General features: G+C 37.9%; 1 protein-coding gene across 3 annotated transcripts in view; it reads right to left on the reverse strand.

The window, feature by feature from the left end:
* BRF1 (BRF1 general transcription factor IIIB subunit) overlaps nucleotides 1–14,150 on the reverse strand; it is a 209,596-nt gene that overhangs the window by 156,666 nt on the left and 38,780 nt on the right. For all 3 annotated transcript variants that reach the window (XM_087727249.1, XM_087727256.1, XM_087727244.1), the window contains exon 3: nucleotides 11,896–12,069. In XM_087727249.1, coding sequence (XP_087583375.1) covers nucleotides 11,896–12,069 — 174 coding nt within the window. The remainder of the gene's footprint in view (nucleotides 1–11,895; nucleotides 12,070–14,150) is intronic.

Raw genomic sequence — 14,150 nt, forward strand, 5'->3', positions numbered from 1 at the left:
TCCTGGTACTATACAAATAGCAATAGCAATAGCAATATAGCAATAGCAGTGGACTTATATACCGCTTCATAGGCCTTTCAGGCCTCTCTAAGCGGTTTACAGAGAGTCAGCATATTGCCCCCAACAATCTGGGTCCTCATTTTACCCACCTCGGAAGGATGGAAGGCTGAGTCAACCCTGAGCCGGTGAGATTTGAACCGCTGACCTGCTGATCTAGCAGTAGCCTGCAGTGCTGCATTTAACACACTGCGCCACCTTGGCTCTTAAACAAACAGCAGGACAAGTGGTAAAATCCCAGGGATTTCAAATGAACTGTATTTTTTTATGGTAACACGAAGAGATGATTATAGAACTACAGGGTTGGAAAGGTGGTCTTCTAATCCAACCCCTGCTCAAGCAGGAAACCCTATACTTGACAAACGGTTGTCCAATTTCTTCTTTAAAATCTCCAGTGTTGGAGCATCCACAACTTCTGGAGATAAGTCATTCCACTGATTAATTTTTCTAACTTCAGGAAATTTCTCTGCTCTTTCTAGAGTCTCAACATCTTTTTATTCTGTGACAACCAAAACTGGATGCAATATTCCAATTATGGTCTGCAGTGTTACTAACACTTCATGTGTTATTGATTGTATCCCTCTGTTAATGCAACCTAGGACTAAGTTGGCTTTTTGGGCAGCTGCAGCACACTGCAGGTTCATTTTAAGGGATTATCCACTAAGACTCCAAGATCCTTCTCACAGTCACTACAGCTGAACCAGGTATTACTTATTCTATAACTGATATTTCTGGATGTTTCTTTACATAAAATAACCTAAATAAAATATACACACACATTCATTAAAAAAAATCCACAGTCGACTAGGCAGTTATGATTCTGGCTTAAATCATCCTGCTTTGCCAGTTTTGCTAGTTTTCTATTATCCACTTTTTTCTAATGAAGAAGTATGTATTTTAAAAATTGCTCTAGCCTTTAACCTTAAATGTTGTAATCCCTTTTGCCTATTGCATATTGGTACAACAGAAGAGTTGTACCAATATGCATCCAATTGCATTCTGATCAAACATGAAGCCAGGCTAGCCACAAGCAGGTTATCTGTGGGAACAAAGATGTCTAGAGATACTACACTAGAGGTTGTGAATCTATATGAACTATTTCTGTCACTACTGGTTTTTCCCAAAATGGATTTCTCTTCAATACTTTGGATTAAGACTTTCATTCATTAAATGTGATTTATTTCCATGGCATTATTGCCTTTAAAAATTTACATTCTACCACTCCAACACCATGTCAAGTGTTCCACTACTTTCTATTTATAGATGATTTGTGTTATTTATTAAATTTTGATACTGTCTATCCCACCTACAAGGTGACTCTGGTTCCCACGTTTTCAGAAAATCTGACTGCGCTAGTGGGGATAACATTTATTTCTTCATTCATTCATACATTCATTCCATTGGATTTAATTGCTTTGCAATGCTAGCTTAATATTCTTTTAGTAATTACAATACTATACATTTTCATCCCAATAAAACCTATGTTGTAAATGCATACATTCATAAGCCATTGCATACACATACACCACAGAAAACTGCAGCTTATCTTAGTCCAATATCAATGCAAATGAACTACTAAGGTTAAAGTTTACTTCTTCCTAAACCTGCAAACAAGGATATTTGCGTTGGATTTTTAAAGACAATATTTGTGAATTTTGTAGAAAAGCAATTATATCCACAAATCTGATTCAGCATTAATATGATCATACTCCTTATTGTTGGGATAAGGTGAGGTCAGAGTGGGAAGGGAATGTCTGGGTTGTATCAAAGAAGTATGGCTCCCGTGCCAGGTTTTTCTGGTTTTCTGTTTGTTTGATTTATTGTTTCTTGCTTTTACTGTGTATTGTTTTACTCTTCATTGTAAGCCACCCCCAAGTTTGCTTTAAAATGGATCACTATGCAAATGTTTTAAATAAATCTGCACCAATAAAATACAGGTAGCTCAGTGTTGAACTATGGACAGCTTGGCGCTCTCTGGGCTTTTAGACATAAACTAAATAACATCAAAAAGTGCAAAAATCAATAACATTTTCTTATGGCATAGATATATACATTTTAAATGTACATTTTTAAAACATTTGTATACTTTATATATGTGTGTGTGTGTGCATGTGTGTATTATGGAAAGGAACAACATATTAGAACACTTATTTAACAGTCAGCTTTTAAAGGCAAAATTAAACTTTGACCTCAATAATCAGCATTTCTACTAAGTCAATAGAAAAACAATTCTCATGAGCAGAAAATGAATATATATTACCAATCCAAGAACATAAAACCAGGGTGATGCTGTCCTTCCTTCATAAAGAGTATTATTTTTTGCTGTAGCCCATTGTAAATAAATCCATATAATATAATAATAAATTACACATTTTGGAATGTAATTGAGAAAAACATTAAACCATATTATTGGTTCCAAAACCATACCGACAAATTATGATAGCCAAAACAAAGCAGTAATTGAGGAAATCAATTTCATTATGTCCCTTCCATTATTTTATACTTCTAAACATAATGAAATCCTTTTAAAATAATCTCTAAGTCTCCAAATAACATTAAAAATATCTGAATTATTCTCAAGTACAAGAAACATAATATTGTTTATTTAATTATGATTTGTTAATATAAGGCATTCCCATTTTTTAAAGTTCTTGGGACTTTATTTTGTGTTCATATCTCTTAACCACACTCTTTAATTGTCTATTAAGAAACAATATAGTTTTGAAATAATATAAAACATGTTTCAATGCTGATAATAATTCAAAAGTTTTGGATTCAGTGGCTCCTGTTCAATTCATCTTTTTTTTCTCCCTTTCATGGTCTGATTTGTCTGCAAGCCAATTCACAGGCTCTGATTTAATTTTAAAGGGCTACACCTTATTCACAAGAAAGAATGCTTACTGATGGAATCAACACAAAAACAAAACTAAATCCTTTCAAATATTAATGCTTTTCCCCAATTCATACCTCTTCCTAAAATAAAAAAGAAAAGATTTAGCTTTTCAAGCATACTAGAATTTGTATCCCCAACACCTACTAATATTTTAGAATTCAAATAAATAGAACGTCTGAGGTGCAGTTAGTTTCCTTTCTTCTCCTGATGACCCATCCATGAAGCAGCAAAATTATGACATGAACATACAATAAGCAAATTAACACACTAATAAACTGGATGTTGAAAATGTTTATAAAATTTAGTATTACTATTCTGTTGCAGATGCAATGGCATGGTTACACCAATAGATAGAATAAATATGAATATAGAAAAGTAGGAAATATTAGCCTTGCACTGTTACAGCTCTTATACAAAGGTTGTTAGAAGGGAAAAAATAAAGCCAAATATCTTCCATTGTTCAAATCTTCCATTATTCAAAACAATTTCCCTAATCGTTCCCTCCCTTGTCACTGACATTTTCAATACAATTTCCCTTCTAAAACAAACATTGCACATGGAAAATAATATGACACCCAATTATGGTTTTAGCCACATATTGTCAAATAACTGGTGAAACTAGTAAAAAAAAAAAAACTCCTCTTCCAAATATTGAATGCTGCTTAGAATCAGTGGCAATATCCAAACAACTCCTTGATTTTAATCAAGCCTAGAAACAGAAAAAAGTTCAAGACATTTGAATTAATACTTGTGAAGCCTATAAAACTTCTCTATCTATAAAAAATTTGGAAAGACCAAATTTGGAAAACATGCTAAACATCCAAAACAAGAATGTTGGCCTTTAGTAGATAAACTTACACACACACACACACACACACACACCATTTAAGCCACAAAGAACAAGCAAATAAATTGTAATATATTACTTGTAAGAACAGTTAAGTAGCAGCTTCTTTCTGACTTTTGTCTGGTTTTGGAAGCTAAGCAGTGAGAAATGAGAGACCAACAAGGAAAAGGCTGCCTTTGAACTGCCAGACTATAAAAACCACCCTAGAAGAAAGCAAAGAGCGTGCCAAGTAAACTGCATGACTCTGTCCATGTAGTCACTGGGAAATCAATTTGACTTTCCATTGTATATCTCACTATTCCATGGAAAATGGAAGAAAGGTAGATTTTTGATCAGTACTTCATCCTTTTTCTATCATGAAACTTTTTCCCCATTTAGTAGTAGTTGCTAGAGGTTGGGTGGCCCAGATCAGGGCAATGAGTGAGGGCCCTGGCTTAAAGCCCTACATGGCATCGGACCTGGGTACCTGAGAGACCGCCTCCTGCCGATTACCTCCCTCAGACCGATAAGATCTCACAAGTTAGGTCTCCTCCGGGTTCCATCTGCCAGCCAATGTCGGCTGGTGACTCCCCGGGGGAGAGCCTTCTCTGTTGCAGCTCCAGCCCTCTGGAATGACCTCCCTGTGGAGATCCGGACCCTTACTACCCTCCTGGCTTTCCGCAAAGCCACCAAGTCCTGGCTGCTCCAGCAGGCCGGGGGGCTGGTGAAACACCCAGCCCCACGGAAATTGTGAATGTTGCATCTTTTTTTTAAAGTGTTGTCTTGTCTATTTATCCCCTTTCCCTTGTCTGTTGTGAGCCGCCCGGAGTCCTCTGGGAGTGGGCGGCATACAAGACAAATAAAATGAATGAAAATGAAAAATGAAATTAACTTGCTGCTCCCTATGTCACTTGGTTACTTTAAACTGTCCTCACTGCTAGATCATTTATAGGACTATCATGTATTGCTGTTTCCTTCAGCAGCCTGTTTATAGAGCAGGAGCCAGGAAGCAAACAACTTATAAATAAAAAGTTAAGCCCAGGATGCAATCCAACCTGAACATCTATAAACTTTATCCACAATTACTAATCTTCCTTAAAATGGTGGAGGATCCTGGCCACTGACCATGATTTTACTAACAGAGTTAGCCCTAACTTCCAAGGCATTTTTATTTTTAAAAAATGCTGCATGAGGATAAATGAGAAAGGGACTACTCACTATCCTTAATCCCAAGAAGAAAGGCAAAAGGACAAGCACAATTAAAATCTCACTGGCACACATTTCAAAAATCTTCTATCAACAGACTTTACACTTCCTAGCAGAATAGCTGCACTATTAGTTCATCTTGTCTGAACCTCCACTGAAAGTTTTAAAAACAAATGATCCCGGCTGCTTCCTTTATTTGGCTACGCCACAGAAAGCAGTAGCAAGTACTTTCCTGCTAAGACCATAGCACAAGTTCCTGCACGTAATTCACCCAGCATGATGCAGAAATGAAATTGCAGGGTCAGAGAAAAGTCATATTGCCATTCTTTAGTTAAAATACAAATTCTAAAAACAGTACTGGCATGGAAAAGATTCTCAGTAATAGAAAGCAATTTCCTATATCCTTTTAACACCAGGTGATAGCCCAAAAATCCATTTCCAAAGAAAATAAAGTCCCAGAATTAGAAAAGATTTCTCCTAAGATCATGGAGACTTGTCACAATAGACAGCTCTGAGTGAGATGAAGCATACTGTATAGTAAGACAGTTTTCTTTTGTTCCAATATGAAAAATGTTCTAAGTAAATATCACAGTGCCTGGGGAACAATGCAATAAATTTTCCATTTGCAAATGATGAAAAATTAAAGGTATACCAAAAGAAACAGCATTCAAAATACCATACAAAGTGATACCTGTGGTTGCATAAGCATATTTCTGCTTACATAACAGCTTTTACCTCCTCCTTTTCCCTACAGCCTCATGCAGTCTGTTGAAATCTGTTTCAAAGAGTCCCTCAGCATTACATAGCAGACTCTGTCAGAGATAGGTTCACAGATGTGTTGTTTAGTTGATAAACAGACCTGTGTAGATGAAATCTGAGGCTTCTATTTTGCTGTACTGGAGGAGACATCTCAACTTATATGCAAGGTTGAGAGCAAATGTAAACATAAAAATACACAGACAGCCTTCTTCTGGACAAGTGTTTCACAACCTTGGCAACTTTAAGTTTTATGGATTCAGTTTTTAGAATTCCTCATCCAGCATGTTCCAGATCATATTACTATCACTAAAACTACTTCTAGTGAAGCCTTTTGCTGACTTCAAGTGAAGTCAGCAAAAGGACTGTACAGAATTTTAGGCCAGAAGTCATCCACATTCAGAACAGTCAAATAACATGTAGATGGGAAATCCAATAGGATCAAGTCCCAGAACAGGTTGAGTATCAACAAAATCGATTGCAGAGATAATCAGGATCCAAAACCAACAGATCAACTGATCAATGGAAGACATCTCCCAAAGCCTTACCTTGAGGCAAGAAAATGTTAGGGATGAACCTGCTTTCTGAAAGTCTAGCAAAGAATTAAAAGTATTTCATCCCCAAGATATTAAAGAAAAAGGCTATTCTCATTCAGTGGAATATTGTCCCTTTGGTAGGACAAGCACCTTAATAACAGTCTTTCAAGCCATCAGGTCAACCATCTTTCACATCTGAGACCTTTTTCTTATTCTTAATATTCATGAATGGTGACAAAAAAAGCAAGCAGCATTTGGATAAAAAGAAATATGGATTAAGGAGAAAGAAAAATACTCTGAAGGCATGCAATAAATATACAAGTTCATAGACGTTATATTTCAGATGCATGACAGATATATATATATATATATATATATATATATATATATATATATATATATATATATATATATATATATATATATATATATATATATATATATATATATATATATATATATATATTTAAAGTCACAACCCCTGGTATGCCCAAGTGTGGGAGGAAGGTCACACTTCCACTCTCTGTCATTAGGCTCGTCACAAGAGTCCATCCAGACAGAAACCCAATATTTTTACTGTTGCCTTTGTTATATTTGTGTTTTTATTTGTGCTGATAAATAAATAAAGGAAGACTAGTATAGATCTATTTCAAGCTATTTAGCTCTCATCAGCTAGCCATATCCTTACTGGGATTCGAACCTGTGCTCTATTGCTTCCCAGGCAGGGAGTTAACCATTTGAGCTACAGAGAACGACTCCTTTTATCAGCCAGCCAGGGTGGGAGGTATATACTTAAAGTCACAACCCCTGGTATACCCACTTGGGCATACCAGGGGTTGTGACTTTAAGTATATACCTCCCACCCTGGCTGGCTGATAAAAGGAGTCGTTCTCTGTAGCTCAAATGGTTAACTCCCTGCCTGGGAAGCAATAGAGCACAGGTTCGAATCCCAGTAAGGATATGGCTAGCTGATGAGAGCTAAATAGCTTGAAATAGATCTATACTAGTCTTCCTTTATTTATTTATCAGCACAAATAAAAACACATATATATATATATATATATATATATATATATATATATATATATATATATATATATATATATATATATATATATATATATATATATATATATATATATATAATGTTATATTTATGCTGATAAATAAATAAAGGGATATTTGGGCATACCAGGGGTTGTGACTTTAAATATATATATATATTATTTATCAGCACAAATATAACATACATACATACATATACACATACACATACACATACACATACACATACACACACACACACACACACACACACACACACACACACACACACACACACACACACACACACACATATATATATATATATATATATATATATATATATATATATATATATATATATAATTCAGCACAGGTTCGAATCCCAGTAAGGGTATGGCTAGCTGATGAGAGCTAAATAGCTTGAAATAGATCTATACTAGTCTCCCTTTATTTATTTATCAGCACAAATTTAAAAAAAAACACAAATATAACAAAGGCAACAGTAAAAATATTGGGTTTCTATCGTGATGGACTCTTGTGACGAGCTGATTGACAGATGATGGAAGCAGTCAGCTTCCTCCCATAATTGGGGCTTACCAGGGGTTGTGACTATATATATATATATATATATATATATATATATATATATATATATATATATATGTATGTATGTATGTATGTATGTATGTATGTATGTATATATACATACATACATATATATACACATACATACATACATACATACACATACATACATACATACACACACACACACACACACACACATACATACATGGAATAAGCATATGACCTCATTTCACACAGTAAGATGCATTATCAAGCATGGTGATAGAAGAATCATAAGAACCTTTCGACAGACCAGACCATTTGTCTAGTGGTGAAGAGGTTTTTGTCTTTTTATTCCCTTTTTGACTCTTTGATTGTCTCTTTTGAAGGGTATGTAGATGTTGTTTATCTCTATGAACAACATGGGAAACTGTTAGCATCCTAGAACAAGCCAAGTCCAAAACCACTATAGAGTTCCTGGAAACCGGTACACAGACAAATCAGCCATCAACAGTCTGATTTACATCAAGATCAATACAAGGCCAACAATTTAGAAGGAAACCATGCCCCAATCAAAGAAATACCAACTCAAACAAGCAGGGCAACAGTAAACAACAGCCTAATCAAGGAACCACCAAGACCACTCCCACCAATACTGACAGGGCACTAGTATATAAAAAGAAAACAAACTCTTCTCTCTTCTAGCACTGATTCGTTACCTAGTTTGGTAATGAAACATTTGCAAGAAAATAGCCAAGCTCAGAGAGTTCCAAGGATCCCAAAGATCATCCGTACATTACTAATATTCTTTTTTGTCAGGATCACAGTCCACTTTGCTTGGCAACAGCTGTCCAAAACTTTTGTAAATATCTTGTCCATTACTTGATTTCTGATCTGTTTAATTGGAGATACTAGAGCAGGGGTTTCAAACTCAAGGCCTGCGAGTCGGATATGGCCTGCTGGGTGCTTAGATCTGGCGCCCAGGGCCACCCTGGAGACAGTGAAAAATCGGCCTGCGGGGCCTCTGCTAGCGAAAATGGAGCTTGGTAGGGCCATGCATAACCCTCCCAAGTTCCATTTTCACTAGCAGAGCGCTTGGGCCACCACAGACACCCCCAACATGAATGATGTCTATCTGGCCATGCTTACCCTGAGGTCAAACACAACCCTTATGCGGCCCTCAATGAAATCGAGTTTGTGCTAGAGGCTGAGCATGGAGCTTTTCAATATGAAAACCATTAAATTACTATTCCCCTCTCTATAGGTATACTTCCAAGTATCTAGATGCCCAGAAAGAGAGATTGCTTCCCTAATTCTCCATAAGATCTGATTCTAATTAAATGGCATATCCACAACAACAAAAGCAGCAAACATATTGGGAAAAAGCAAGGAAACAGGAATATTAAGTGGAACTCTGTACAAGTGAATTCATTCTAATATATCCAGCTTGCCCATGTTCACAAAATTATCATCCATTCCACTAACTGTTTGAGTTTATGTAACAGAATCACATAAATCACTAAGCCAGATGGCCTCTCTCATGTACTACCTCTTTCTGAGGACCAGATGTCAAGATAAATGCAAGGGGAAAACTGAAGCAGTTTATGCCAATAAAATAATATTAAAATGCTAATATTATTTCATAAAATATTTTTTAAATATTTCCACCTGTCAAAAAAGAGGTTATATATAACAGCCGCACCGCTAGACATATGGAAATATTTTTTAAATGATGAATGGCTCTCTTTTGAAAAGTCTGCTTGAAACTTCTGCAATGCTATCTCTTATTAAAATAAGACATTTCTCTTTTAACTGAGGAAACTTTGTTGTTTGCCCCTTAGAAACCCTAACTAAAATATTCTAGCTAACTGGTAATTACTACTTATACAGAATTTCAATTTATTATCCAAATTATAAAAGTGGAAAAACCAGTCAAACTATAGACAAAAATACAGAATAAAAAAGCAAGAAAAATATCTCACACCTGCAAAAATTATCTTGGGTAGATCAAAAGCTGACCTGCCATATGAAAAAATGGTCCTCCTCACAAGCAGCTAACATTATGCATGGCACTACATAAATCCAGACACCTGACAACGTGGCAGGTAAATAGAACTATGTGAAGTCTTACAGAACACACTTGCAACATATTATAGGGGGCTATTTGTGATATGCACTGTAAAGTGCATATTTTATACTCTTCACAACACTAGTGGCAATGAATATTTAAAACTGCTTCTATATTTCAAATATTTTAAAGCAAAGCAGCAAAACAAATCTTAAATCAATGTATTTCGAATTTTAAAATAAATGTAAAAAAAATGAATTGTAACAAAGTTTGCTTTCTAATGTGAAATGCATTTACTTAGGGAAAAACACTATTTGATGTGGAATTGAATAGTGCTTTTCTCCAGAAAAGCTGATACAATAATTTATAAGAGATGTCAAATACAATTTCATTGAGGGCCGCATTAGAGTTGTGTTTGACCTGGGGGGGCTGGGGGGGGCAGGGAGTGTGGCCAGCTTGACATCACTCATCAAGCCTCCGTTTTCAGTTGCGACGGCCTCCTGCAGCCCTCTGCCAGTAAAAATGGAGCCCAGGAGACCCACACATGGTCCTCCCAAACTCTGTTTTCACTGGCAGAGGCACCATGGGCCAGTCCTTCGCTGTTTCAGATTTAAGCACCCAGCAGGCTAGATCCAGCCTGCAGGCCTGAGTTTGACACCCCTGGTTTATAAAAAAAATTGTAACAAGCTATAAGGTTTGCTGTAAAAGGTAGAAAGTCATAAGGAGGGAGGGGGGAGGGAAGGAAGAAAGGAAGGAAAGAGAAAGAAGGAAGGAAGGAAGGAAGGAAGGAAGGAAGGAAGGAAGGAAGGAAGGAAGGAAGGAAGGAAGAAAGAAAGAAAGAAAGAAAGAAAGAAAGAAAGAAAGAAAGAAAGAAAGAAAGAAAGAAAGAAAGAAAGAAAGAAAGAAAGAAAGAAAGGTTCTGTCAAGCTCCAATATATTAATAGTCATCTAGGCATTCTTGCCATGTTACCACCTACTTTTTCAGCAGTGCTCTGGAGACCTCCCATTCTGATTGACTCTGGCCCTAAGAGCCATATCTAACAACCCTGAGATGCATGAACTTGTGTGCAAGTTCGAGTATTTTGGAAGGCCTTAGAATTGTAGAGAGAAAAAGATATCTAACCTCAGAAATGGTGCAATCAACGGGAGGAAAATATTTTAATATTCTGAATGGTTTGTGGATTAAGGAGAATTTAAAAAGCAGAAATAGCCAAACCACCTACAATTTTTCTATGAGTGGATGATCAATAACATTTTTCCATAGATTATGTAATAAATCAAGGAGAATGTAATAAATTCACTTTCGCCACACAACCACAATTAGTTTCTCTGTTCTCTCCTCCTTATTATATATGTTTTTTATTCTTCACAACTTCTGATGTTAGGCACAACACATCTTTTTTATTATTATTATTATTTTGTCTTCTATAATATTTCCTATAGTTGTTTATATTACTTTTGTATCTGCAGTTTTCTTTTCCTGATTGATTTTTTTCACCCTCAACTCAAATGAGATTCCTGCAGGATTATTTTTTGCTTACTATATTTTTGTAAAGAATATGGTCTTCATATTTGTCTCGAATTACCCTGATGTCTTATCTGTCTGGATATCAGAATCTAATTTCACTATTAACAAGAATAATGTGGAAAATACACAGAAATCTAGCAGAACAAGAAAATGCTACAGGAAAAGCAGGCTTATGAAATTAAAGCAGAATAAGGTACAAACATTCAAAATAAACCATTTGCTCAGCAGAAGCAGAGTTTTAACACCAAGGACAAACTCTTGAATTAATTATCTCCATCAATTGTTTACATTTATCCAATTTGGAATGGTTTCCTATTGCTTTAACAGTTATGAAAATAATCTTCTATTCATAAACTTCTAGAAATCCAAGATATTTTGAAATGGTCTGATTGCCAAATGATGAAAGGATACGTGGAGTGCCTTCTGTCCTACAGACCAAGTAGAGGCATGCTGCTATGACATGGGTCATCTTCCTCCCACGGGTTAAGTGCTTGCTCACCGCCATTTTGAAAAAGTTGAAAGCTGTATCAAGACAATGTTGATTTAGTTGCAGCTGGTTCCCTAAATGATGGATCTGGCGTTTTCCTTTAAGAAACAACAACAAAAATTATAAACCATTTGCAAAGCATTTTTACGACTAAGAAAAGCTAATAGAACTATATGCTTAGCTTATTGTTAACTATGAATAAATATACTCCAAAGATTAGAAGTGTAGTGTAAAAAACTACTAATTTATTATTTGATTTTTATCTCATCCTTATTACCTTATAAGTAACTCAATACTTATACATAATACTCTTTCCTCTTCCTATTTCCTCCACAACAACCCTGTGAGTTGATTGAGTTGAGAAATAAACCACCATTCGTGCCTAAGGTAGGACTCACAGTCTCCTGATTTCTAGGCCAGCTATGAGATTAAAAACAAGCCAACGATTTAGCAGCAACAGCATTTCATTTGAAAACAACTAAACAGACTGCAATATACTTCACAAACTCTAATAAAATACCCCACGTTCATTTGGATGCAAAATATGTATTTTGATATAATGCATTGGGAAAGTACATTATGGCATTACAAAATCCCAACCACAAGTAGGACAAAATCACAACTAGGGGAATCTGTCCATATAAAAAGTGTGTTCTCTACCAGTTGTCCTTGTAGTGGTAGTACTCCCTCCCTACATTCATATTTTACCCCCGGGGATGTGGACAAGGCCATGAGAGCTGTAAGTACTTCCACCTGCGTTCTGGATCCGTGTCCCTCATGGCTGGTTACTAACTGCAGTGAGGTGACACGAGGCTGGATCCAGGCGGTTGTGACCGCCTCCCTTCGGGAGGGGAACTTCCCCGCCGCACTGAAAGCGGCGGTGGTGAGACCCCTCCTGAAGAAACCATCCTTGGATCCAGCTGTTCTTAATAGCTATCGTCCAGTCTCCAACCTTCCCTTCCTGGGGAAGGTTGTTGAGAAGGTGGTGGCCTTCCAGCTCCAACGGTCCTTGGAGGAAGCAAACTACCTAGACCCCTTCCAGTCAGGCTTCAGGCCCGGTTACAGCACAGAAACCGCTTTGGTCGCATTGATGGATGATCTCTGGAGAGCCAGAGATGAAGGACGTTCCTCCATCCTGGTCCTCCTTGACCTCTCAGCGGCTTTCGATACCATCGACCATGGTATCCTTCTGCGACGACTGCGGGAGGTGGGAGTGGGAGGCACCGTGTTACGGTGGTTCTCCTCCTACCTCTCGGACAGGTCGCAGTCGGTGTTAGTGGGGGGGCAGAGATCGTCCCCTAGGCCCCTAAATTATGGGGTGCCTCAGGGTTCGGTCTTATCCCCCCTACTATTCAACATCTACATGAAACCGCTGGGAGAGATCATCCGCAGGCACGGGATTAGATACCATCAATATGCGGACGATACTCAATTGTATCTGTCCGCCCCGTGCCAAATCAATGAAGCGGTTGACGTGATGAGCCGGGGTCTTGAGGCCGTTATGGACTGGATGAGGGTGAACAAGCTTGTGCTCAACCCAGAAAAGACCGAGTGGCTGTTGTGTTTCCCTCCCAAAGATTTGGTTATTATTCCACCACTCAGGCTGGGGGGTCAAATTTTATACCCCTCAGAGAGGGTTCGCAACTTGGGAGTCCTCCTGGATCCACAGCTGTCATTTGACCACCACTTAACGGCTGTGACCAGGGGGGCATTCGCCCAGGTTCGCCTGGTGCGCCAGTTGCGACCCTACCTGAATCGGGAGGCTCTCACAACAGTCACTCGGGCCCTTGTGACCTCTAGGCTGGAATACTGCAATGTGCTCTACATGGGGCTGCCCTTGAGGAGCATCCGGCGACTTCAGCTAGTGCAGAATGCAGCCGCGCGAGTGATTGCGGGTGCACCCCGATTCACCCGCATAACACCTATCCTCCGCGAGCTGCGCTGGCTACCTGTTGATCTCCGGATGCGCTTCAAGGTGCTATTAATCACCCATAAAGCCCTACATGGCAGTGGATCTGGATACTTGAGAGACCGCCTTCTGCCAATTACATCCCTACGACCGATAAGATCTCATAGATTAGGCCTCCTCCATATTCCATCGGCCAGCCAGTGTCGGCTGGCAACTACAAGGAGGAGGGCCTTCTCAGCAGTAGCCCCGACCCTTTGGAACGAGCTCCCC

This window comes from Thamnophis sirtalis, unplaced genomic scaffold (genome assembly GCF_051295495.1).
Source record: "Thamnophis sirtalis isolate CommonGarterSnake01/CBP01778 unplaced genomic scaffold, rThaSir2_p1.2 scaffold_1, whole genome shotgun sequence".
Classification (NCBI taxonomy): domain Eukaryota; kingdom Metazoa; phylum Chordata; class Lepidosauria; order Squamata; family Natricidae; genus Thamnophis; species Thamnophis sirtalis.